This window comes from Metopolophium dirhodum, chromosome 7 (assembly GCF_019925205.1).
Source record: "Metopolophium dirhodum isolate CAU chromosome 7, ASM1992520v1, whole genome shotgun sequence".
Classification (NCBI taxonomy): Eukaryota; Metazoa; Arthropoda; class Insecta; order Hemiptera; family Aphididae; genus Metopolophium; species Metopolophium dirhodum.
In genome coordinates, this window is record NC_083566.1 from 20,259,473 (window position 1) to 20,285,440 (window position 25,968).

At 28.1% G+C, this 25,968-nt stretch overlaps 1 protein-coding gene across 3 annotated transcripts; it reads left to right on the top strand.

Annotated features, from left to right (window-relative positions):
* LOC132948385 (period circadian protein) lies at positions 1 to 25,399 on the top strand. 3 transcript variants are annotated; one of them, XM_061018823.1, is made up of 26 exons: positions 1 to 294; positions 4,587 to 4,687; positions 4,933 to 5,016; positions 5,774 to 5,913; positions 5,987 to 6,154; positions 7,985 to 8,257; positions 13,600 to 13,824; positions 13,898 to 14,086; positions 14,164 to 14,318; positions 14,378 to 14,497; positions 14,925 to 15,101; positions 15,172 to 15,278; positions 15,702 to 15,791; positions 15,860 to 16,012; positions 16,503 to 16,596; positions 16,672 to 16,883; positions 16,960 to 17,129; positions 17,452 to 17,534; positions 22,083 to 22,160; positions 22,316 to 22,416; positions 22,504 to 22,576; positions 24,035 to 24,094; positions 24,171 to 24,293; positions 24,398 to 24,529; positions 24,958 to 25,049; positions 25,139 to 25,399. In XM_061018823.1, the coding sequence occupies exons 2-26, from the start codon at positions 4,599 to 4,601 to the stop codon at positions 25,167 to 25,169; spliced, it is 3,219 nt and encodes a 1,072-aa protein (XP_060874806.1). In that variant the 5' UTR covers positions 1 to 294; positions 4,587 to 4,598; the 3' UTR covers positions 25,170 to 25,399. The 3 variants fall into 3 exon arrangements, with proteins under 3 accessions (XP_060874806.1, XP_060874805.1, XP_060874807.1); XM_061018822.1 differs by having other exon boundaries at positions 3 to 294; positions 22,501 to 22,576; XM_061018824.1 differs by lacking the exon at positions 5,987 to 6,154 and having other exon boundaries at positions 5 to 294; positions 22,501 to 22,576.
* The last annotated feature ends 569 nt before the right edge of the window (positions 25,400 to 25,968 follow it).

The following is a 25,968-nucleotide window of genomic DNA, read 5'->3' on the forward strand; positions in this document are numbered from 1 at the left end:
GGTTATTCTCAAGCGTTTTTGTGTGTGCTTTACTGCTTTCTTTCCCTCACCAACCCCGCGAGGCGTGCACTACCTTAGCAGACGCGCTCGATCGTCGTTGTTGCGCTGCTGTGTGCCTGTGTACCATCACTCGCATCCCGTTCGTCATCGTTGCTAAACCACTGCTGCACATTCTATTTTTTTTTTCTTGACAAACGGAACCACATCCCACCCAGCCACACACGTGTCGACACGGAACCCGCCGACTTTGATCATACCTGTTGCTATTTTGTCACGACATTAAGCAGTTTACCGGTGAGGCACAATTTTAATTTTCATAATTTATATAATACTATGCATTTATATACATATCGCCGTTTCATGAATAAAAACGGCTTCTTGCCTTCTTATCTTATACGCTAGGATGCTAGGTATATATTTTAGGAGATACTATTTATGCCATGATATGTTTATTATAAATTAGAGTTTTAGCTACTTATTACTTTTAAGTTTTAGGTTCAGAATAAAGATAAGAGTGAATTGGCCATTGGGCTTACAACAGTGATATGCAAATATAGGAATTATTATCTAGGGGGAGGATTGTTTGTAAGTAAAGCCACAATGAATATATTTTAAGTAGGTATAATTGCATAACGTCCAAAGATAATATTCTCATATTAGAAGCGTTATACATTGAAATATTGAATATATCTAAATTGGGCATATGTGAACATTTGTGGAGGAGGGGGTCTTATTTTATTCCAATTATTTACGATAAAGTGTTTTATATTTTTTTTCACTGTTCGATGGATACTTGGATACTTCAAAGATAATAAAATAGATTCAAATATTTCATGCTCGGACTAAGATATACAGGACTGGATACGAGTCACGAGATAATTATTATGGTTACGAAATGTTATAGGTTGGGCGGAATACGGGGGTATTTGTCCTTATAGCAATACTAGCGCTGTCTTAGTGGATACTTAAGGAACTAGATCAAATTATCACAAATCTAGTTCCATAAGTATCCACTAAGACAGCGCTAGTATAGCTAGAAAGACAAATACCCCCCCCCCCCCCTATACTCTGCCAAACCAATAACATTTAGTGGTCAACCTCCCCTCGCCCTCTAATTTTGTCGTGTCCAGTCCTGTATATCTTAGTCCGTGGTTTCGTGTAGGTGCAGAAAGAAAATCTTATCAATTATCTAGGTCTGTGGAAATTTTTCGAATTTGTTAATAGTTTTCAAATATTTATGAAAATAGGTATATATGCCTTTTTTAACACTTTTCTTAAGTTTGGTTTCACGTCTGTCTGTGATCAAATCTTGCGCGCTCGATTTGAGGCACTTTTTGAAGATGAAAAATTCTGAAAATTGGTATAGACCTTGGTCTTGGATGACAATACAATAATCCGTTGTCATTTTGGGACATGGACCAAAAAAAAAAAAAGGATTGTCCCCACGACGTCGCCGTAATATCTCTCGCAGATATTGAACTTTCTCTCTTCCCCAAAAAAAACCGCAACCTCTTACGAAGCAAGTATAGGCGTGTCCTATCCATTATTATAATATCTATGGTAACAACGGTAATTATTACCAAATAACATTATACCGGTATTCTGATATAGGTACCGAAAACACCGGATAACATATTTCTTAAACGTTTAATAAAAATATTTACTTTCAACTAAAAAGTAGAAAATAAAAAATAAAAAAAAAAATTTTAAAAATTGCACTAAAAAGACAAAAATAATTCTCTGTACTTAAAAATAATGAAAAATTTATTGATGAAAAATTTAAAAGTGTGTGGTGCATCATACAAAACATTAAAAGCCGAGCTAAGTCTCACATACACTTCTTTGTTCAATCCTGTTTATAAGATAGTGACTGGCAGTATATGTCAAGTATAAGAGCAAAATAATGAAAAATTTACTGATGAAAAATTTAAAAGCCAAGGAAAGTCTCACATACACTTCTTTGTTCAATCATGTTTATAAGATAGTGACTGGGAATATATGTCAAGTGTATGAGCACCACACACTTTTAAATTTTTCATCAATAAATTTTTCATTATTTTTAAGTACAGAGAATTATTTTTGTCTTTTTAGTGCAATTTTTAAAATTTTTTTTTAAATGTTTTTATGGAAAAGTGTGTTTTTAAAATTTTTTTTATAAAAAACTACAAAATAAAACTATTTCTTCTGTGATACAATTACAAAATGGAACATTATATACAGCAGTTTCTTTTATACTCGACCATTCTCTAAGGCGAGAACACTTATTATCTCGAAAAGAATTTATGTTTCTATAAAATATATTTTATTTACCTACACAATTAAATTAAGTCATTACAAAACAAAATTTTTGAAGAAAGATACAATTTTTATCAGTATATAGTTTTTACTTTACTACATTGTTAAATGATAACATACATTTTTAATTTATATACCAAAGCAAAATATTTTTTCAAGGATTTAAATTTATCATAGATATCTATAAGTATTAATATATTCGAAAATTCTTTTTTTATAAATTGAAGAAATGCTCAGAAAAATATTTAGCTTCGGGATATGACATTTTAATAAAATCGGGGAAATCATTCTGCTCTATAGTTGTAGGTGTCGAGATTACTTTATCATTGAGTATATTACTGAAATGGATGTGTTAAATTTGAATTCAATGATTAAGCATTGCATACCAAAAAACGATTCTGAGTGGAGACATCAGTCTGTGTTCTGTCTATATTTCTAAAGTTATTTTATTATACATTTACATTTTATATTACTATTAAGTATAAATGATTTATTTTTCTAGTAGTAATACGGTAGATTGATCTATTTTTACAACCAAAAATCATATACATTAGGTATAGTATTAAACTAATAATAGTTATTATAATTGATTTCATAATTATATAATATTTCTACTGCCAATGTATTATTATACATTTATACTAATAAGTTTGTAAGTTGTAAGTAAATACCGATGTACCACGTAGAGCGGTGTATGTAAGTTAATCGTATAAATAGATTAAAATTAATTTAAATATTTTAAATATCTGCTCAAGCGAAAAGTGATAAATTTTTGGTCTGATTAAGTAAAAATACATTTTGTTGCTTATATTAAAATGTATAATGTGTATTTAATACATTAAACACTGGGCGGACTGGGTTGGGTCCAGCCTAAATGTATACTATTTATATGAATGAATAACTTATACTGTAGGTAGGTACCTAATATAATATCATATTTATACGAAAATAGGTGAACAAGTAGGTACCGCTTTGTCGTACAGTAAAATTGTCGAGCATGTCATATTGTCGTAATAGAATAATAGTCAATAGATGTGTTATATTTTAATGCAATGATAAATCATTGCATACGAAAACCGATTATGAGCCGCGACGTTGTGTCATCCTACTATCCTAGCATATTAGTATAAATAATCAAATATAATAATTAAAAAAAAATAATAAAAACCAAAAATATATCATGGTTATAAATACCGTAACTTTCCAGTAACTTTTTTTTTTTTATAGATGTAGAAAAACTATACCCCAAAAGTTAGTGACAGACGAAAAAAAAAACACATTGTAAATACAATATAATTCATTCGCTACGCTTAGAATCTCAAATGTTATTGTGTAGAACAAACAATTTTTTCTGAAATACGCAATAAAATAACTAAAATCGTTAGAAATCGTTTAAATATCCAATTTCATCAAAGTTTGATCTTGAAATATCCATAAACAAAACTGTATACTCATATATTTTTAAGATTTTACGGTTGCTATTTACGAGGTTACAGTCTTCCATAGGTACGTGTTTCTACGAATCAGGGGCGTATACAAGGGGGGGATGTGGGGGTCAGATCCCCCCCCCAATAGGCCTTTTTTAAAATTTTATAAAATAGTGTTCTTAATGACTTAATGTAAGGAAATTACAAGGAAAAAAAATGGCAAGGATTTTTCGTAAATTTTTATTTTAACACATTCAACAATTAATTAAAAATAATTTACTTAATATTAATCAGTAATCATATATTTATTTCATATTCATATAATCGTATTATGTGATATTTGGTAATATGTATATTATATATACAAGTATAATAAATTATAATAAGATAATAATATGTGGCAGACCAGCCACGGGCCGTCGCCAGTCGCCACCGTCACCGATATCAACGCGGCGGAGACGACGCCCGCATGTCCGTGCGTATAATAATACATTTTCCTATACATTAGAAAAAGAAATATAAAAATAGCTAAAAATAGCTTAAATAATAAATATTATTATCTAAAAACAAAAATCAATCACAAATATTATGTCAGTTGTACGAACAAGTCATAACTACATATAACTACTTGTAGAATTTAAAATAAAATGTATTGAATATATATAATATGTTTTATCATTTATTAGGTATTTAAATGTGCACATACCTAGGTTTAGGTATTTTTGTTCCATAATAATTTGTTTGCAACTGATCCCCCCCCATACAAAAGTTATGTATACGCCACTGCTACGAATTTGCCTAGAAACCTAATAAAAAATATATAATATTATTAATTAAAATAATCATTTTAAATGTTTGTTATAGGTTAGAACAAAAATGGAAGGAAGTAAATCATTTTCAGTAAATCAAACTCGAGCTGATTATGACTCTGGCTACTCTTGTACATCAACTCAATCTAAATACAGGTATATTTAAGCTTTTTTATATACGGGAGTTATATATATGAACAATTCTATATTGTGCATACCTACAATATATATATGTACCTATATACTTTATATTTTCATTATCCCTTACCTACTTTAATATAGTGTTAACTTCGTAATTCTAGTTTTAAGAATTTTAATGTTTACAAAATTACAATATACTATTACAGTATTAACTGTACTTTATATCGTATGATATTATAATAGAATTTAAATTTTCACAGTGTTAAATCACACCTTCAAGAACCATCTACGGAATTAAGTTTCGAAGAACAGAGTTCGACTATATTGACAACTGATAAAGACAGGTAATTTACTATAAAACATTATTTTTATTGTAACATTTATATAATTATAAATTACTGTAATTTAATTGTCAATCTAATATTACGAGGACGTGATACCCGTAATAAGTGTTGTCTCTTTCTTACAAATGTAAGACATAGCCAACAATTGTTTTGCGAGTAACAACTTCACGTCTTCACTTCTTCTGTATTTATAGTATAGAATTACTAAAATACCACAACGCATAAGAAAGAACTTTGTCTGTAACGTAGCGTTTTAAATTTTTGGATAACAAAGATACTATTAAAGTTATCAGTTTGAGAACATTAGGTTTTTTAGTTTTTCATTTAATGATTAAAAATGATTGGTTAGTGTTATTAAAAAAATTAAAACGCTACGTCGCAGATAAAGTTCTTCCCTATGCGTTGTGGATTTTGGTAATTTTATTATAAATACAGAGAGTCAGAGAGAGTAAAGTTGTTACCGGCAAAACAGTTTTTGTCTTTGTTGTACATTTGTAAGATGGAGAAAACACATGCGGATAGCACTTGGTAGCAAGTCCTATTAAAGAAATAATGATATTTAAATCATATATTAATATAATAACAGACTTAATTAGTATACTTCTTATCCTAAACATAAAATATCAACTTTGAGATATATTTAATCAGAATAAAATAAAATATTTATAATTGATTACATTTGTCGAACGATTCTATGAAATATTTTTGAAAAAAAACAATATTAAAAATAATAATGTTAAGCATTTTTGATATCTAGGAAAATGTCAACTTTAAACTCTAAACCCGTCGAACAATCAAGTCAAACTATATTAAGAGGCTCGAACACTAATCAAAAAGCAAGTACTACTTGTTCAAAATCTAAACAGAAAAATTCAATGAACGAATTATGCATCAATGGTATGAACTAAATTATAATTTAAAAACTATATATTTTTCGCAATAAAGACTTGTATTGAATTTCCACATTCAGCTCCAAAAATGGAATCTGATGATTTAAAAAAATTACATAATGACGTTAAAGTAGACCCCAGTCAAGAAAATATGGCGTTTTTGCAATTGTCTTATTTGTGTCAATCATATCGGGATTTAAATCAAACAAACTCAACTTCAAATCCTAGAAATACATTAACTATTATAGGTAATCTATTAGAGCTTTATTCTTTTATTATAAAAATATCAAATTAATTTATAACATTCAACAATATATACCAATCGGAAATACGTATGTATTATGCTGACACTCACAGAGGGCGTAGTAATGCGCCTGTACTGGCTACCCAACAGCTGCTGACCCTTACGATCATCAGTACTGGCTAAAATTGTATCCAGTACTACAATAGTATAGGTACTGGAAAACTAGTACTGGCAGCCAGTGCAGTTGACTGGCATACTATAGGCGTCGAATGAATAGTGAACAAAGGCCTGACAGAGTGTATCTTGTAATTGTGCCAAGCCTATTTTAGCCCGGCCTAGTACTTGTACACTACGGGCATCGGGTTCCATAAATTATTAGTAAAGTCTAGCCAGTGTCTCTGGTAGTTGTATTCCGCTCCCCCGTTGGCTTAAGGGTGGATTTGGATGAACCATTAGGTGTCAGGACACATTCCAACGTTTTGGTTTTACCTCACAGCAGGGGCGGCTCCAGGGAAGGACACTAGGACCCCCGCCCCACACATTTGTTTAAAGCCAGATTCGACCTGAGCCTATCCCCTCCACACCATGGTGCATAATGCATATACACATCGCAGCGTCGAATCAACTTAAATGCTAAAATTTCGGGAACAATTATTAACAACACAGTAGGTGTTCCAATCGCGGTTAGGTGTTAGGTTAGAAATCAGAGGTAGGATGGTGACAGCGAGATCAAATCCCGCGTCGGTAGATTGAAGGCAGAAATCTTTGTATTTGTCATGTATAATTTTTTTCACGTAGATAGGTACTGTATTCTCAGTACTGACCAAGTAATAAATGTCAGTAAGGCCCAGTACTGAAAGTCAGTAATGAATACCGATAATATCATCCCAGACATATACCAGTACTGATGCCAACACTATCTGCCTGCATTAGCCTGCGGTTCTGGCGCAATGTGCGGCGTCTGTTGTTGATTTCCAATTTCCGATACTAATAGCTTATAAATAAGATGACTCATAAAATATTTAAAAAAAAACGATTTTTACTTAGCGTTTTATGTTCGGAGTGGAGCGATAAATGTATATTGATTTTACGATCGTAATATGTCGATTTAATTGTATCGATATGTTTTATTTTTATTTTATTTTTTGTCTGTCATATTTTGGGGTGGTAAAAATGCTTCAATTTTCAACTGATTTCTGGTAAAAAATTGGATTTAGTTGGAAAGTTGGAACTTTGGGAGGGGGATAAAAATAATATAAAATGATTTCTAGTACTTTTGAAAATAATTAGAAAAAAAGGAAATTTTTATGTTAAAATTAAATATTAATATTGTTTATTTGATTACCTAACTCAAAACCGAATAACCGTAGATACTAGATCAAAGTATTTAAATTGCAATTATAATATAATGTAAATCCTAACAGTGAAGAATTATTATTAGTTTTTGATTCTACGTTTCTACAAAATCTTTCATGCCCGACTAAAAACACACCAAAACCCACTCATTAAAAACCTATCCACCCAAACACTACCTGGCAACCCCAGGCGTCGTTTAAAAAGGAGCTGGTGTCGTGACTTGCTAGGAAACTAATATAAAAAAAAAAAAAAACAGTATATATATGTAGCTAGTTTTATACAATTCCCATAGTCAAGTGCCACTAGTGGGTGGCTTCTTACTCACGTACTCATGTATTATTGTAACTCTTATCAAATATGCTAATTTTGCATAATTTGTACAGATTGTATATATTATTGTGTAAAATAAAAAAAAAAAAGTTTTTGATTTTAATATTTACTGAATAAGAATTTTTAAAATATATTCAATTGTTTACAGATACTGTTTTAAAGGCATTAAAAGACCAAGACACACAATTCTATGAAATAATCGAGTCAAATGATGTCCAAAACGATTCATTTGGTGTTATTGTGTCCATGACTGATGGTCTAATTATTGATATATCAAATAGTATTAATAAAAGTATGGACTGTCCAAAAGACATGTGGAAAGATAAATCATTTATTGATTTTATTCATCCTAACGATCGGATGACATTTGTCAATCATATGACGTCTATTCTTACAGATCCTTACATAATTACTAGAGGAGGTATGTTTGAAAAATATCATAATATTATAGACACAAAAAATATATTTTTTTTAATTGTTATTTATTAGTTAATTTACAGTTCATTATATTTCTAGTTATTGTACTACGTAATATAAAATAGGTGTATGTATTGTGTATTGTGTAAGAATGATTTAGTTGCGTTGAGTTTTGGGTTTCGGGTTAACACATAACTTCTATTTATAGCCAGTATATTTAGGTACAAAGAGACCTAAAATTACATATCTATATATGGCTCTACTGCAGCCTCTACTGCAGAGTGTATAACAGGAAGAAGACCTGACAGATGAAATAACTTTTCTTCTAATCAATATTTAAAATTTTATTTTATATTTATAATTTATATAGTAACTTGCGTTACACGTATATAATATTAAAAAAACATTTTATTTTTTAATACTGAAAATAAAAAATTTAAAATTCGGTTAAATTTTTATATTCTGAGCGATTCTGTACTTACCAACGTGGCAATGTATACAGTTACCACGGATATCCCCCCCCCCCCCGACTGCTTTCGGTGAAGTAAGACATTTCCCCCCAATTTTTTTTTTAAATTTACCTTTTAATAATATAATATTATTATTTATTTATGCCTATTGTCTAATATTTTCATAAATATAATAAATTATAGATGTATATTTTTGATCAACTGAACTACTTGAATCGAATTCACAAGCAATTATTAAATTGTTAAATATTCAAACTCGTAGTTTTGACAAAAAAAAAAATAATATGAACAAAGGCTAAGAAATAAAATTTATGAAATAACAAAAGAATCAGAATTCAAATGTTTTTTACAAAATGTATCATTCATTTTTATGTCGGAATTTTTAACCATTTTAGATCCCGAGTGGAACGATGAATGCATTAATTTTACAATGATGTGTGTTTTTTTTTATTTCTTTTTTGTGTCTGTCATCACCTTTTAGGACAATAAAAGTGCTTGGATTTTCTTCAACAGTAACATTTCTGACAGGAAAGTGAATCTAATATGGTACTTTGGGGGGTCAAAAGTAACAATTTCTCAGTATTTTTCAAACGCGACGTGAAAAACAAAAGAAAAATTATGGAAAAAACGGGAATTTTTACGCAAAATCTGTTTTTGAGAAAATCGATTTTGGTTTTTAGTGCAACTCTAAAACAAATGACCGTATAGGTGCATGAAATTTTGACTGAATGTTTATATTAGCATTTTCTATACACCATAACATTTTCCAAATATTTTGACTTATTTTGAGCTGTTTACGGACATTTTCAGTTTCCATTTTTTGTAGTTTTTTTTTCTATAAATATCAATACAATTTTATCTGTTGGGTAAAAAGGCTTGAAAATTTAATAGAAGGCTCCTAAGTTATTTTTTCAAAGGTAGATGAAAAAAATTAAAAATCCTTAGTCACAGTTTTTATTTATAAGCATTTAAAGTTCAAATATTGACAAAATACGGAAAAATCACGAAAATTAGCAAATTATTATGAGTTGAGAATTCATAAAAATTTTTCTTTTTAAATCTAAGATTTGAAAATGTAATTCAAGATCATTCCTAAGCTATAGAAACTAGTTTATCTATCTTTATCAAAAAAAAAAATGTCTTCAAGCAAATCAAATAACATTTTTATGAGCGTTTGAAGTTCATATTATTACAATATTGGATATTCACTTGATTTATCTCATGTAGTGATTTTGTTATTTTGTTGTAATTCAAAAACGAATAACTGCAAATACATGAACATTTTACGGAATGTTTATATTTTAATTTTCTATACACCATAAAATAAAAGAATCGTTTTTCTTATACAATGATATTATATCATTGAATTCAAATTTAACACTATCCATTACAGTGACCCACTTGTAACATACTGTACAGCAGAGCAACATCCACTTACCCACCTTTTAGATTCTGAGTGAAACGATGAATGTATTGATTTTACAATGATGTGTGTTTTTTTTTTTATTTTTTTTTTATTTTTTTTTTTATTTTTTTATTTTTGTGTCTGTGTACACGATAAGTAGTCGAAATAATGCTTCGATTTTCGACTTCAGTATCTTGTTCGATGGGAAAGTGAATATCGTTGGTGCATTGGGGAGGTCAAAATTTTAATTTCCCAGTAGTTTTCAAAAGCGATGTGAAAAACAAAAGAAAAATTAAGGAAAAACGGGAATTTTTACGCAAAATCGATTTTGGTTATTGGTGTAACTCTAAAACAAATGACCGTAGATGCATGAAATTTTCACTGGTTGTTTATATTTGCATTTTCTATACACCATAAAATTTACAAAATATTTTGACTCTTTTTGAGCTGTTTACGGCCATTGTCAGTTTTCAATTTTCTTAGTTTTTTTTTCTATAAATATCAATAAAATTTTATCTGTTGAGTAAAAAAGCTTGAAAATTTAATAGAAGGCTCCTAGGTTATTGTTTCAAAGGCAGATGAAAAAAATTAAAAATCCTTAGTCACAGTTTTTAATTATAAGCATTTAAAGTTCAAATTTTGACAAAATACGGAAAAATCACGAAAAATAGCAAATTATTTTGATGAGAATTCATAAAAATTTTTCTTTTCAAATCTAAGATTTGAAAATGTAATATAAGATTACTCATAAGTTTGTCTACCTTTATCAAAAAAAAAATGTCTAGAAGAAACTTAAATTAAATTTTTATGAGCGTCTGAAATTTATATTTTTACAACATTTGATATTTACTCGATTTCTCATGTAACAATTTTCTTATTTTATTGTAATTAAAAAACGAATGACTGTAGATACTTGAAAATTTCACTGAATGTTTATATTAGCATTTTCTATACACCATAAAATGTTGAAAATATTTTGACTCTTTTTGAGCTGTTTTGGACATTGTCAGTTTTCAATTTTTTTAGTTTTTTTCTATAAATATCAATAAATTTTTATTTGTTGGGTAAAAAAGCGTGAAAATTTAATATAAGGCTCCTGATATATCGTTCTAATAGCAGTTGAAAAATATTAAAAATACATAGGCACAATTTTTTTTTATAAGCATTTAAAGTTCAAATTTTGACAACATTTATCAAATTTATAATTTATTAATTATTTTGTAGTTAAAAATTTATAAATTTTTAACTTTTATGGCTAAGGATTGAAAATTTAAAACAAGGCTCCACGTAAATAGGTTATATTTAAATTACTTTATTCACAATAATATCATCAAATATACTTGGTAAAATCATAGGCTGACTGACCGTTTTCGCTCAGAATCGTTTTTCTTATACAATGATATTATATCATTGAATTCAAATTTAACACCATCCATTACAGCGACCCACTTGTAACCTACCGTACAGCAGAGCGACATCCACTTATCCACCTTTTTTTTAATTGAAATTAAATTTTTTTTGGAAAAATTCGAAATAGTTATTTCGTGAATCTGATTATAAGAACAATTTTGATGGTAAAAATATTTATCTAAGTCAAGTAGTTTATTTTTTAGAATTTTTTAAAATATCAATACATTTTTGGTTAAATTAATTTGGAATGTACCTACCTAATAACTTTTGAGAAAATAATATTTTTGGGAATTTGCTGACATGAGTATATTTCCTATCATAATCTAATCACAATTCTTGTCATACGTTTAAGTAGTATAATTTTTTTTTTTGTCTTTAAGTTCCTGTTATACTGTAGCCTGTAGGTCTGTAGGTAAACTATACAAATATACCTATATAATTGATGTATTATACCTACATATAAATATTGTGATATGTATTTTGTATTACTTATTAAACGTTATATATACTTACAGAGTCTGTGGAGTAACCTATTTGTTCCTAGGCTGTAGCCAATGTTGCAAAATAAAAAAATGTTCATTTAATATTACTTAAATTTAAAAAAAAATGTGTCAACGAATGTAAGTTTAGTATCTGTATTTTATTCGTCGCATTATAATATTGTATGTACAATTATGATTTTATAGTTTAAATAAATAAATTATATTCAAGTCTAATCAGGTATGTTCTAATAAATTAGTAAACAATATTACCTATAGTCTTTATTTTCTTTTAGCCACAATATACCGACGAGACGCTTTTTTCGTAGTTTAAAGAGAAATCAATGGGTTATTATAAGGGTAAATCCGCCGATAGTATTTTATATACATTAGTGATTAATACACATCATGTATTACTGTATTAGTGTTTAGTCGCTAGACTATTGAGATCAACGGAAATCTATATGAAGACTCGTCAAGCGAATGTATCTATCTAAAATCTAAATGTCTATTTTGGCTAATTACCATATGTCTATAAAAACAATTACGTATGTAATATCAATGACATAGTTAAAACGCTACGAATGCGTGCCTACTACCTATGATCAAATACTATGATACAATATTCGATACCTTATACAGGACACTCTGTACTAAAATAAGGGCTAACAAATTGTTACCATTGCCCCCCGAGAGTGTATATAATTTGCCAATATTTTGCTATATTGTCTATGTTAATAGTAAGGAGTAAAATAGGCAACTATTATAACAATCTCGTGGGGCTGTCAATATAAACAAAATTGTAATGATATTTCGATAATAAAATTTATTATTTATATTATTTTAATATTTAATATTGAATAGTTTGCAGTTTTTTATATGCCAGTGTCCTGTATTATCATATATAGTATAGTATTTTCTATATGATATAATTGCGTACCTACCCAAACTTAATGCAACATTATCGTTGCTAATTTTAATTTCATAAAATTTCTCAATTATTATTAATTTTTTTTATGCTATTCAATGGAAATTACCTCACATATTGATCAATATTACAATATATATGCATTATGCGTGCAACATTATAAATTATAATTTATACTAAACGTTATATTAGGGGATTCGAAGCAGTGATTTTCTGTCTTTGTCTAACACACGTGGGACATAGGAATTTAGACGGGTTTTTATTTCAACGTACCGATTGATTTAGTGAAGCGATAAGAATTCTAAAAACAGATTTGAATTTTGGTCACGTCTACTTGAGGTTGACTTTCCCCATAGACATATTAATAAATTAATACATATTTATATGTCTATGACTTTCCCACATTTTTTATACCCCTGAATTCTACAAAAATCCTCCAAAAATGAAATTAAATATTTAAATTTGTGGAAAAAATGAAATCAAATAATTTAAAATCCGGGAAAGTTGAACTCAAGTAGTAACTTGTTGACAAAATCAAATCGGTTTTTAGAATTTCTATCGCTATGTTCGACGTGTGTTGGATATAAATATATTATATGCAGGTGTACGGTGTACGACATTTACATGAATAAACTATTTAAAACAAATATTTAGATGGTGTATCTGCAGTGACTTATTTGAGACCCAAGACCAATGATGGATTTTACTGCAATATGGGTTATTCAATATCTGAAACCGAAAATTACTATAAAGTCTGTAAGCTAACGATAACATTCAAAGAGTTATCACACAATTCAACGACACCTAGTTTGGCACAATTATCAAGACCTCAATTAGTGTTGTTTGTTAAAGCACAGCTAATTCACTCAGCATACACATGTGTGTAAACAATATTTGTTATATCGATCACACTCATGAGAAATATATTTTATTTTTTACATTTGTCATTTAGGTTCTGAAGAGATTATAGAAAATCCCATTAAATTTATCACTAAACATAATCCGTTTTTCGAATGGTGTTATGTTGATAAATTAATTACCTCATACTTTGGATATCTACCTCAAAATTTTATTGGGAGATCAATTTTCGACTATTACTGTATTAAGGATTTAACAACTATTAAAGAAATCCACACAAATGGTAAATTTTCAATTTTGTTTCTTCAAAACGTTGTGTAAATCATATAATAAAATGTATTTTTGATGTTGTTTTTTTAGTGATTAAAGCTAAGAGTATATCATTGAAAGGAAACCCTTACCAGTTTAAATGTCAAAATGGTGATTTTGCATTAATACAAACAGAATGGTCCACTTTTGTAAATCCATGGTCTGGTCAAGTAGAGTTTGTTATTGGTAAACACAAAATCATTCAGGTAATTTTAAAATAAACATTATTTACTTAATTATAATAACGAACAAATTATGGTTTAAGGGTCCTATTAATCCTGACGTGACAACTCTGGCTGATAATACTATTCTGAAGGATATAAAAACAAAAGAGGAATATGGCTTAGATGAAACACCAAGAATTTTCGAAAAAACAGCGAATGAAGTAATTATTGTTTTCTATTTCATATACCTACTTTAAACTATTCACATTTTATACAACATCTACCTACTTATCAAGTTTATTATGTAACAAAATGTAAAAGTAGATTACCCATTATTTATTTTAAAAAAGAAACAAAATTTGTAAATATATACAAATATCATACATAATATAATATCATTTATGTATATTGTATGTATATCTCATAAAGACCAAAAGTCCAAGACTTAGAAAATTGTTTATAGTGTCTATGTATATTATTATTTTTCCTTTAACCAATACCATGAACTTCTTAGTTCATGGCCAATACCTATTACATTGATGACATTTAATGGTTTTAATTTAAAAAAAATAACAACTGTGTACAAAAATATGAAATGTCAGATAAAATACATTAAATGCAAGTTTGTATTAAATTATTATATTATAGAACAATGAAGTTGCTGAAGTTTCATATGAAACAAATCAAACAATGGACACAAATTCAAAGAAACAAATATCAATGGAATATAAAGATTTGACTGAATCTATGCATTGCTTTGTACATCCATCTATTAAAGTTACTCTAAATGAAGATGTTCTACCAGAAACGTCTGGTAATTATTCTGTAAGTCTTAATAATACTACGGAGTATTATAAAACCATTCAATACTGATTATGTTTCAATGTATCATTAGGACCACGACTCCACGTCTTTATCTCAACATCACAACTATGAAAGTAAATCTAGTTCCGATACACTATTAAGTTATAATGAACTTAATTATAATGACAACATTCAAAGGTATGCTTCATATTATAATATATTATTATGTATTCTTACTATTGTATATTATAAATTATTGTATACAGTTATTACTTCAGTTCTGTAGGCAGAACTATGGTATACTAACCTCAATATAATTCCTTTCAATCTAAATAATAACGACAAATGTAATTATAAGTTATAAGTTACAACTAACATTATAATTATTTTTCTATGAAAGTTACATTTACATTTTGTATTAATAATTAGTACCTACCTATTGGTAAGTATAAAAGTCTGTTTAACTTGGTAATTTTTAAACAGGCCTATAACAATTAAGATAGAATTATCTGATCCTATTATATATTATATTATATTATAGTTGCACCAATGTTTAGAGCACACATATTTATATCCATTTTGAAATCATCATATTAACATTTTACTGGGTGTTATGTTTAGATTTTTCAATAGCAAAGCAAAAACAAGTTCATCAGAAGATTCAAGTGGTTCTAAAAAATTTGATGCAAGAAAAATCACTTCTTTTGAAACGTTAGTTACCAATTACAACATACATTTATAATTTTTATACTATGATAGGTAATACATTTTATGTTTAGAGATGAGACTAAAGTTCAACCAGATACAATACCATTGTTCCAAAGTGGAACACCAATAATTTTAAATAGGATCGTAACTCAAAATGCTCATAGTTATGATTCAGAACAAAGTGCAAGTAAAAATTGTCAACTTACTCAAAAAATGCTTTTACGGTAAGTTTCATTTTGATAAGTAGGTAAATTAAAATATGATAATGTATTAAATAATACTTTACCAAAATTTTTATAATTGACACAATTTGGGTTAAATTTATGGGGATGACGATCAAACAGAAACGTGGTTTTGCCAACCCCCCAACCCCTCACAACCAACTTTCATAATCCTTCATAACACTACCTAACTTACTATATTTATTATTTTAACAAATTATTATAATTATTTATAATAAAATAAAACACAAATTTACAATATAAAAGAAATCGAAATGGTTACTTCAGATTCACAATTGACTCCGCGTACGCTCTATTACTATACCTACTGGTGCTGTTAAAAATTTGGGGGTGCCAATACCTCACAAATTTCACCTAATACTAACAAAAATAAAAATTAAATTGTGTTTAAAACCATGTAATTATTATTTGTATATTTTAATTAATCAATGAACTACCTAAACCTAATGTATAAATACTATTTTAATTTTAGTCACAATGAAAAAATGGAATGTGATCTCGTCAAACAGCATAAAAAAAACAAATTGACCAAAAAACAAAATTTCTCAAATCAAACTATATACATTGTAAATAAAACTATTAAAAATTAAAAAAAAAATTATACTGATTAATGGAATTAAAAAATTATATTTTTAATTTAGCCTGATATAGCTCATGGAATAAAACGCAACAATTCAAATGCAAATGAAGATAAGTCATGCAAGCTTTCTAAAAGAAAATGTCTTTCAAATATCAGTGGTCTGACGAATGTAACACAACCACCTGAGCATCAAGACATTGCTACTACCCCTACTGTAGCTAGAGCAACACAAATTTGGTCTTTTTGTCAAATTACACGAGATTCGCAAACTATGTTAGTTAATTCATATTACACTCACTATTATATTAAATTTATTAAAATGTTTTAATTGTGAAATTTTAAAATGTAGGACTGATTTACCACCAATACAACCAAGCTCAGGCCAAAAACTAGTCTTACCAAGTCAAGCACTAATTGTACCATGCCAACCACTTGTCTATAATGTACCACTTAGTAATAATGTGATGCCTGTACAAAATAAATTGAATTTTATGGACATCAAGTTTGGAAATAATCAAGGTACTTATACCAGATAAAAAAGATATAATCAATATATAAAACATTAATTATATAGGTAATCAATATCGATTACTGATTAGATTTAATTAAAAGTGACAATTATACAATTCATATTTGTATTCTCGATTATACTATTGAAATATTTTATAATACCTAATAATACATCTTATTCACTATAAAGTATAAACAAAAAAAATGGCTATGTTTAAAACAAGCTTTTCAAAATTACAAAATAATAGATATATTAATTTCTAATAGTTAATACAATTAATAATTATGAACAAAATAGATGATGGATAATATTTTAAACATTATATTACAGAAACGTTATCTAACAAGTTACAATCACTAAGTATGCCGAGTCACTTTACTGAAAATCCTCAACTTTTACATATGGAACAACAGGTGTGAACTTAATTAATAATGTGTATTATAGTCATAAGGTGTGCTACTGTACTGCCTGTACTAGTGTATTTGTAAATAAAATTATGGATACACAGCTCCTAAATAATATTTCATATTATTAGCTACACTCGAAGTACCTATACAATATTATTTCTACAGATACATAACAAATTTTAAAATATAAGATCATACCTACCTCTTATATTTTGAATTTATATACATAACATTATATTTTATTAATATCTCATATAAATGGTTTCTTTTAAGTTCTATTATATGGAATTATATATTGCTTATGTATACAAATATATATATACTGTACGTTTCAGGGGCACCCCTAGACCCACTTGTAGGGTGTATCTAAAACTTAACGTTTTCTGTTCTAAGACTTGAAAGTACAAACTCAGTCTATGTATATTATAGTTTTAAATTGCTTGTCATATAATATAATATAATATTTGTTTTCATAAATATGTTATACGAGGACGTCGTACCCACTGACGTGTTGTCCTATGATTAGTCGTCTTAGTAAGTAACGCGCATGACATGGCAAATTTGAAATTATCATCAGAATTATAATGCTCAGTGATTTTAGATTCTGAGCGGAGCGATGAATGTATTGATTTTACAACGATGGCTTTTTTTTTTATTAAATAGTCAAAATAATGCTTCGATTTTCAACTTCAATAACTTTTCTGGTGGAAAAGTGAAAGTGATGCATTTGAAAGGTCAAAATTGAAAATTCTCAGTAATTTTCAAAAGCGTCAAGAAAAACAAAACAAAATTAAGTAAAACAAGAATTTTTACGCCACTTCAGTTTTTGTTATAACTCTGGTCAAAAAACCCGTAGTTACATACTGAATGTTCATACAAGACTTTTTATAAGTACACCAGAAAAATTTCAAAATATTTCGACTCTTTTTGAGCTATTCATAGCCAAAAGAATATTTTTATTATTAATAATTTTAGTTAAAAAAAAATTTAATTTGGCCAAAAAACTAAAAAATGTACAAAGATTTGTTAGTAGAAATTGAAAATAGAAGCTTTAAAAATTTAAAAGAAGATTTCATATAAGTATTTCTTAGTATAACCAATCAATTTATAAATACAGTTTTTTCAATGGATATTATAATCTCAAATTTGAACGAAATTAGATATTTAAACAGAGAAAAACGATTTTGGTTATTTTTTTATAAATTAAAAATATTATTTTTATATAGGCTAACTAAGAATCGTTTATCGTATACAATAATTGAATATCATTGAATTAAAATTCAATACATGATACCTACACATCCATTACACTATTACAGTGACCTACATGATACCTATAATGTACAGCAGAGCGGTACCCTAGTGGGTACTAGCCCACCTTTTTAATATTATAAGTGAACTGATCTAACATACCGACCATACTAATTTAAAATTTCAATGTTGGAATATTATGTGACCACCTTGTAAACTTTTTGATATTTTAATTTTGAAAATATTTATGAGTAACTATATGTACTTTAAATTGAAAAAAAATTAACAATTCTAAAATACTCATAACTTGTTTTAAAATCAACTATTAAAAAAATCATGGAGCCCAAATTATTGTTTTATTTCTGATACTTGACAGTTGACACCACTGTTAGTTTTAACATGCTTCCACGAAAATTCATAAATTGTATCGGGGTGGGTACTTGATTAATAAGGCATAATGTCGTATACAGAACCATACAGTAACCACCGGTCCCCAGCCGCGTATATACCTTTCAATACACTTTGTGAAGTCCGGGGCATAACTCTTTTACCGGGCCTATAAAAATGATATTTTCCGCACAAAGGCAATTATATTCCAATAACCTCTCCCAAAAAAATGCTAACTGACTTAAAGTATTTAGGAGCTAATTCGGTATTCTAACATGGCGAGAAAAAGGTCCTGGCTGTGTCTTAATGGTAAAGTCGCCAGAAATAGTGATCAAGATGGTACTGCAAATAAATTAAGAGGAACACGAACACCCCTCATTTTTTTCAATAATTTAATTTTCAAGTCCAACTATATGATCCCGCAATGTTTTGAGTGTGGGCTCCTGTATTTGCATCTACATATATGAGATTTGGTGTTTTACCGCGTCTTGTGTATAAAACCTCGGCTTGTGAGACACCTATATTGCATGCCCATTGGCCATTCATCAGAATGAACTTCTGATCCTGCCTCGCATTCACTTTGTATTAGTGAGAAGTCGAAGTGTTTCTGGATCGCTTCGATAAACATAAAAATAACGGCAATCGTTTCCATTTTTTAAACCAAATACCCAGTGCACCGTGATTTTGGTTAAATAACTTCAGCATTTATATCTGTCAAGGAGGGAGGAGCGTCTCCAGCTAATAATCTACCCCTATTGTACTTCCTTCGTCCAGCGAAACGAGCTTCGTCAATCTGAATTGGATTTTGTGCATTTTCAACCATTTTTCTTTTAGTTTCAAAACAGCTGTGCATACTTCTCGGCACATGTTAAAGGAGTCCGTGACACACTCATTGCCTCTTCCTATCCGATCCATTACCATTTGTGTGGTAAAGTCCAATACAAACATTAATACAAGTTCAACAATTTGACAAAACTAACCTAACCTAACTTATACTGTTACAACATTGGTTTTCAAGTCAGCTGCAAAATGAAAAAAGCTACTACCAGCTCGTGGTAATCTTGTTTTATGACACCCTCTTTTTAGACACCGAAAACTGGCCATCCACTCCCCATTACGGCATTCCCGTCGTTTTACCCGCATTTCTGTGACGCTGAAATTCTACTAAAAACCGATGACACACGATATCATTTGGCACTACTGTATAGTATACAACTCACGAAACATCATCACAGCTATGACAATACACAAATAATACACAAACAAATAAATATTAAACTCGTAGGTAACGAACAACGTCCGTGAGCGCTATAATATGTAACTGAAAACCGAAAATACGACTTTTATTGAAACCTATAATAATAGAACTTAAAGTAAAGATAATTAGAGATGCCTGATGATCAAAGATAAGATAATAAAGTCGAAAGAAATACTCAACATGCATAAAAAAAGTGGGCAAGTGGGTGTCGTTCTGCTGTATGAACGTAGATAAAGATAAGATAATAAAGTCGAAAGAAATACTCAACATGCATAAAAAAAGTGGGCAAGTGGGTGTCGTTCTGCTGTATGCAGTAGGTTACAAGTGGGTCACTGTAGTGGATGGTGTTAAATTTGAATTCAATGATATAATATCATTGTATAAGAAAAACGATTTTGAGCGAAAACGGTCAATCAGCCTATGATATTACTAAGTATATTTGATGACATTATTGTGAATTAAGTAATTTATATAATATAACCTATTTACGTGGAACCTTGTTTTAAATTTTCAATCCTTAGCAATAAAAGTTTAACATTTTATACGTTTTTAACTAAAAAATAATTATTACATTTTAAATTTGATAAATGTTGTCAAAAATTGTGCCTATGTATGTTTAATATTTTTAACCTGCTATTGTAACAATATATCAGGAGTCTTGTATTTAATTTTTACGCTTTTGGGCCCAATAAATAAAATTGTATTGACATTCATAGAAAAAAAAACTAAAAAAATGTCCATTAACAGTTCAAAACAAATCAAAATATTTTGAAAATTTTACCGTGTATATAAAATGCTAATATAAACAACCAGTGATTTCATATTTCTACGGTCATTAATTGTTTTAGAGTTAAACCAAAAACCAAAATCGATTTTGTCAAAAACTACTTATCGTGCACACAAATAAAAAGCTAAAAAAAACACGACATTGTAAAATCAATACATTCATCGTTCCGCTCAGAATCTAAAATATATATTTAACATATTAGATAAAAACGTGGCAGATAACGTATAATATACAGTTGTTGCCCAATATCCCCGTAACAAACGTAGACATAGTGTAGAACGACAAAACCTGTAGAGTGCATACCGAATTAGCACCAATATTTTTACCTATTACCTTTACCAGTACCTCACCTATCCATTTTACGACTTGATAACAATAATATATAATTTGAAGACCTTGGGGCAACAACAAGACGTATCCATATGTTGATCAAAATTATTAGTTTTTGATTGCACATTATTAAGAAGAAAAAAAACCCCGTTGTTTGGTGCAACAATCAGAAAAATCTGATTGTTAATTTTAGAGATACCGAATTATTATAAATGGATATGACATATTGTAGCACTAAAAATATTTCATTTATTACGAGTACCAGTACCTATATATATATACCTACATATTGCAATATATACTATTTAGTATATTATAAGTAATTAGACATCTCCAAGTTTTATATTTTGGTTTTGAGATCATACAATTTGTCACTGGTTATTATACTAATGTCTTATACGAACAGACAAATTGTATTGATTGTTATGCCATGTTGTTGCTCCCAGATATTCATTTGTTTAGTACACTAATACAATAAACTAGTATATCTACTATATATAATAAACATATTAAACATGGAAATAAAAATTAAATTTTTCAGTTCAATAATATACAACAACTATACCAGAATATTGAAAATAAAACTGAAGCATCAATTCAATCGGGAAATAGTGACCAGGTAATTCATTTTTACAGTTTTACGGTTTATCAAAATTATTAAATGTAAAATCAAAATACTTAAATTATATTCCTAATATTTAGGTATTATATTATTTCTTCATTAATAAAATTCTTGAATAGGTATGTTATTATTATATTTTTTTAATTATGCAGAATATTCGAATGAAAACAAAAGCATCACATGCAAACCAAGAAGAAGTTATAACAAGTTCTGATTCCGATTTTAAAAGAGATACCGGGAGCTTAAAATCAAGGTTAGTTCTATTTTTAAAAAATATTTTCGATAAAAATAATAAAACTATACTTTACCATCTTTAGTTTTAATATTTTATTTTTAGTAGTGGATGGATGTACGAAGACAGTAGTTATTACTCATCAAGCTTACGAGACAAAACCGACAGTAGTGAAAGAGAAGTATGTTAAGACTTGTTTACTTGCATATTTTAGCGCTACAAAGTTAATAATAACTTAGTGACTTGTGACGGTTGTAGAACAATAGGTATTAGGTAATAATAATTACCATGTTCCAAAAACGATTTTGAGATCATAGTTTGGGCTATTTAATATAAAATTCTAGGCAAATGTATATTATATTCAATATTAGTCGTAATATATGTTATTGAACGGTATAATATTATTTATTGTCTATTATCTTATTTGACCCATTGATATTAAACTAATGGATGCGGCATTTTATACAAATCTTTTATCCAACACAACTGATACAGTGATACCTACCATTATTAACCACAACATCATTTCATCTATTTTTACTTTTGTTTAGATGTTATTTTTCTCTATTACTCAGAAGCTTCTGTGTTAGTGAAAACCATCGTTTCTTTTTTCCTCCGTTATTTTGACAAAAATTGAATGATGTTTATTGAAGATAGGAATGCCATATCCATATGTTTAATATCAATTACTTTGACCCCACTTGACTATTTTTTTTTTAAAATAACTATTGAATTTATTAAGTAGCTAAATGAATTATAAACTAAGATATATATGTAAAGATATTACTGGAAACAAAAAAAAATGCTAAAAATTGCTTTCATACATAATATTTGAAACTACACGAGAATGTAGCTATATTGCCTAACCTACACGTCGTAAAACAGAATCGTGTTAAAACTGACAAAACTTACTGAAGATCAGGACATAGTAGTTGTTAGAGGTAGAATGTTTGGCTTCGTTATCTTTGTTATATTTTGTGTAATACATTTAAAATCAATTGCAAAACATAGTATTTGAATGCAAGTTTTCTGAGCAGAGCAAGTGTTTTTAAAACTTGATATTGTAATCATAAATAATTAATATACAATAATCCTTGATTAATAATATTTCCATAATTCCATCTACATTATAGGTACCTACTTAAATAAAGTTTTGTTTATAATTAGATTTATTGTTTCTTAATATTACAAAAAATGAACAAAATTAACAAAATCAATTGTGATGTAGATAATATTTACGTATAGGGAAACTGTGAAAATCCAATAAAGGAGCCTTTCATAATAATTATCAAGATGTAATTTTTGACAGAAGTTCTTATGTTAAAACCATTGATCATTTTCTTCTCAGTTTTAACCTTAATATTTGGTTTTAAATATTAAATATAGAGAGACTAAAACATCACCAGATAACATATTATAACTGGTAGGTATTAAGGTATAACATAAAAGGTAATTAGGTTCAGGGTGAACATTCCACATTCATATTTTAAAATTTGTACGTAGTGATAACCATTAGTTTATAAATGAATAATTAATAACTAAAATAACTGTTTAATTTAAATAATTAGGATATTACAATTTACAAAATAATTGTTTAGTTCTAAGTTTTATGATTTAATAATTTTTTTAATAATTTCAGGACTTTCCTTTGCCAAATGTATTTGAAAAAACAAATTGTTCTCATCAGTTAATTAAAAAGGTATAGTACACATGAGTGCTTTACATCAAACATATTTTACTAAAAAATAAAATGTATGATTAAATATAAATTTTAGCAACCATTCTGGATGGATGATATTGTAACAACACCAGATTTAGTCTATCGGTACCAAATGAACTACGGAGACATAAACGAAGTCTTACGCAAAGATATTAACACATTGAATACATTTACTCAAGTAAATAAAATACTATATTATACGTCTGTATAAATGATTACAATTTTACCCATCACATGTAGAATTTTCAATTTTCATTTATACTGTAATTATTGTTATTGTAGCCTTTGTTAGTGAACGAACAGTTCAAACAACTATGCGTGGAAATAGATGTAAATGGTTCTTCTAAAACATCATACTTTGAAGACGGAACTTCATCAAGCAGTGACGGAGACGAATGTTATATTTCTATTGGAGTATGTATATTTCAAACTAAAAAAAATTTAATGAAAATGCCTTTTGGGGTCATAAAAAGTGGGGTTATTAAATTTATTTAGGTCTTCAAAATAAATGTAATTAAAACCAAATTATTTTTAAAATAAAAATTTTTCATCTTTTGATAAATGCTAAAAAGTAAAATCCATAAATAAGGTTTTGTGGAAGATAAGAATTATCTATACTGCAAGATCTGTAACAGATTTTATAAGGTCAAAAATTAAAACCCTTGACAGCTGCTGTTGCCAAACAAGTTTTTGGGTCTAGCTGGTCAGAAATCTAGCAAGTTCCATAGACCCATCGCACTTACATGTTTAATGTTCATAGATCAATCAAAATAGTTTTAATTTATACTTTGATATATTATTTTTATTATAGTGATTGATAATTTTAATTGGTTTTATTGTAGAAAAATAAAAGAAGAAGAATTGACTTCTGCAGAATGGCAATGATTTATGAAGAAGATGCTTTAATACCACCACCACCAACCTCGCCACGCAAGTAAGATTTAAGCATTATTTGTATTATAGAAAAACTCAAATTACTATAACTATCGATATATTATATTCATAAATAATTATTTGTTTAAGGTTGTCAAAAAGTGATCAGTCAACATCCTAAATTTTTCATGACACAAAATCAAAAGAACATAGTCACATAGGCATCAATAAATGTATATACAATTATAAGTGGTAGGTACATATTTTATTGTTGTTAAATAATAATAAAATATAATTTAAAGTTAGTAGGTAACTAAGTAATATGTTAAACTTATTTTAATAATTATTTAGTTTATATTAATAATGTAATCTGTTCCTATTGATTAATAAATAAACAAACTGTATTTGAAATTTATTTCAACCAAGTTATTTCACATGTTTAAAAATGTTATTACCAAATAAAAGAAATATTAACATTCTACAAACCTACCCTAAACAATGCAAATACTGAAACACCCAATCTGCTCTATAATATTATCTCTTCATTGATTGTCTTCCACCATTTTCTTTCTCCTCTTAGCAAATGTAAAATATGCTTCTAAAAGCATTCCATGCCCAAAAGATCATAACCATTGTCAGTTTCATTTTTCTATACCCATTATTCATGTCCGTGTATTTCAATTATTTGTGAGCGAAACAGTCTATTAATATATAAATTGTTAGGTTTATTATTTACATTACAGAGAATAGTATATTACAGCAGAAAATAATTCATAGGTATTAAGGATATTATTTTTTTATATTCTATAATCAATTTGTGTAAACATATTCATATATAATACTAATAATACCTATTGGTTGACATAATATTAACAAAGAACTACCTACACTTGAACAGTAGTATGATTAATTAACTTAAAATCACACAATAACAGTTGAAAAAATTATTTTTATTTAATTGGTATATTGTACATTTTGAA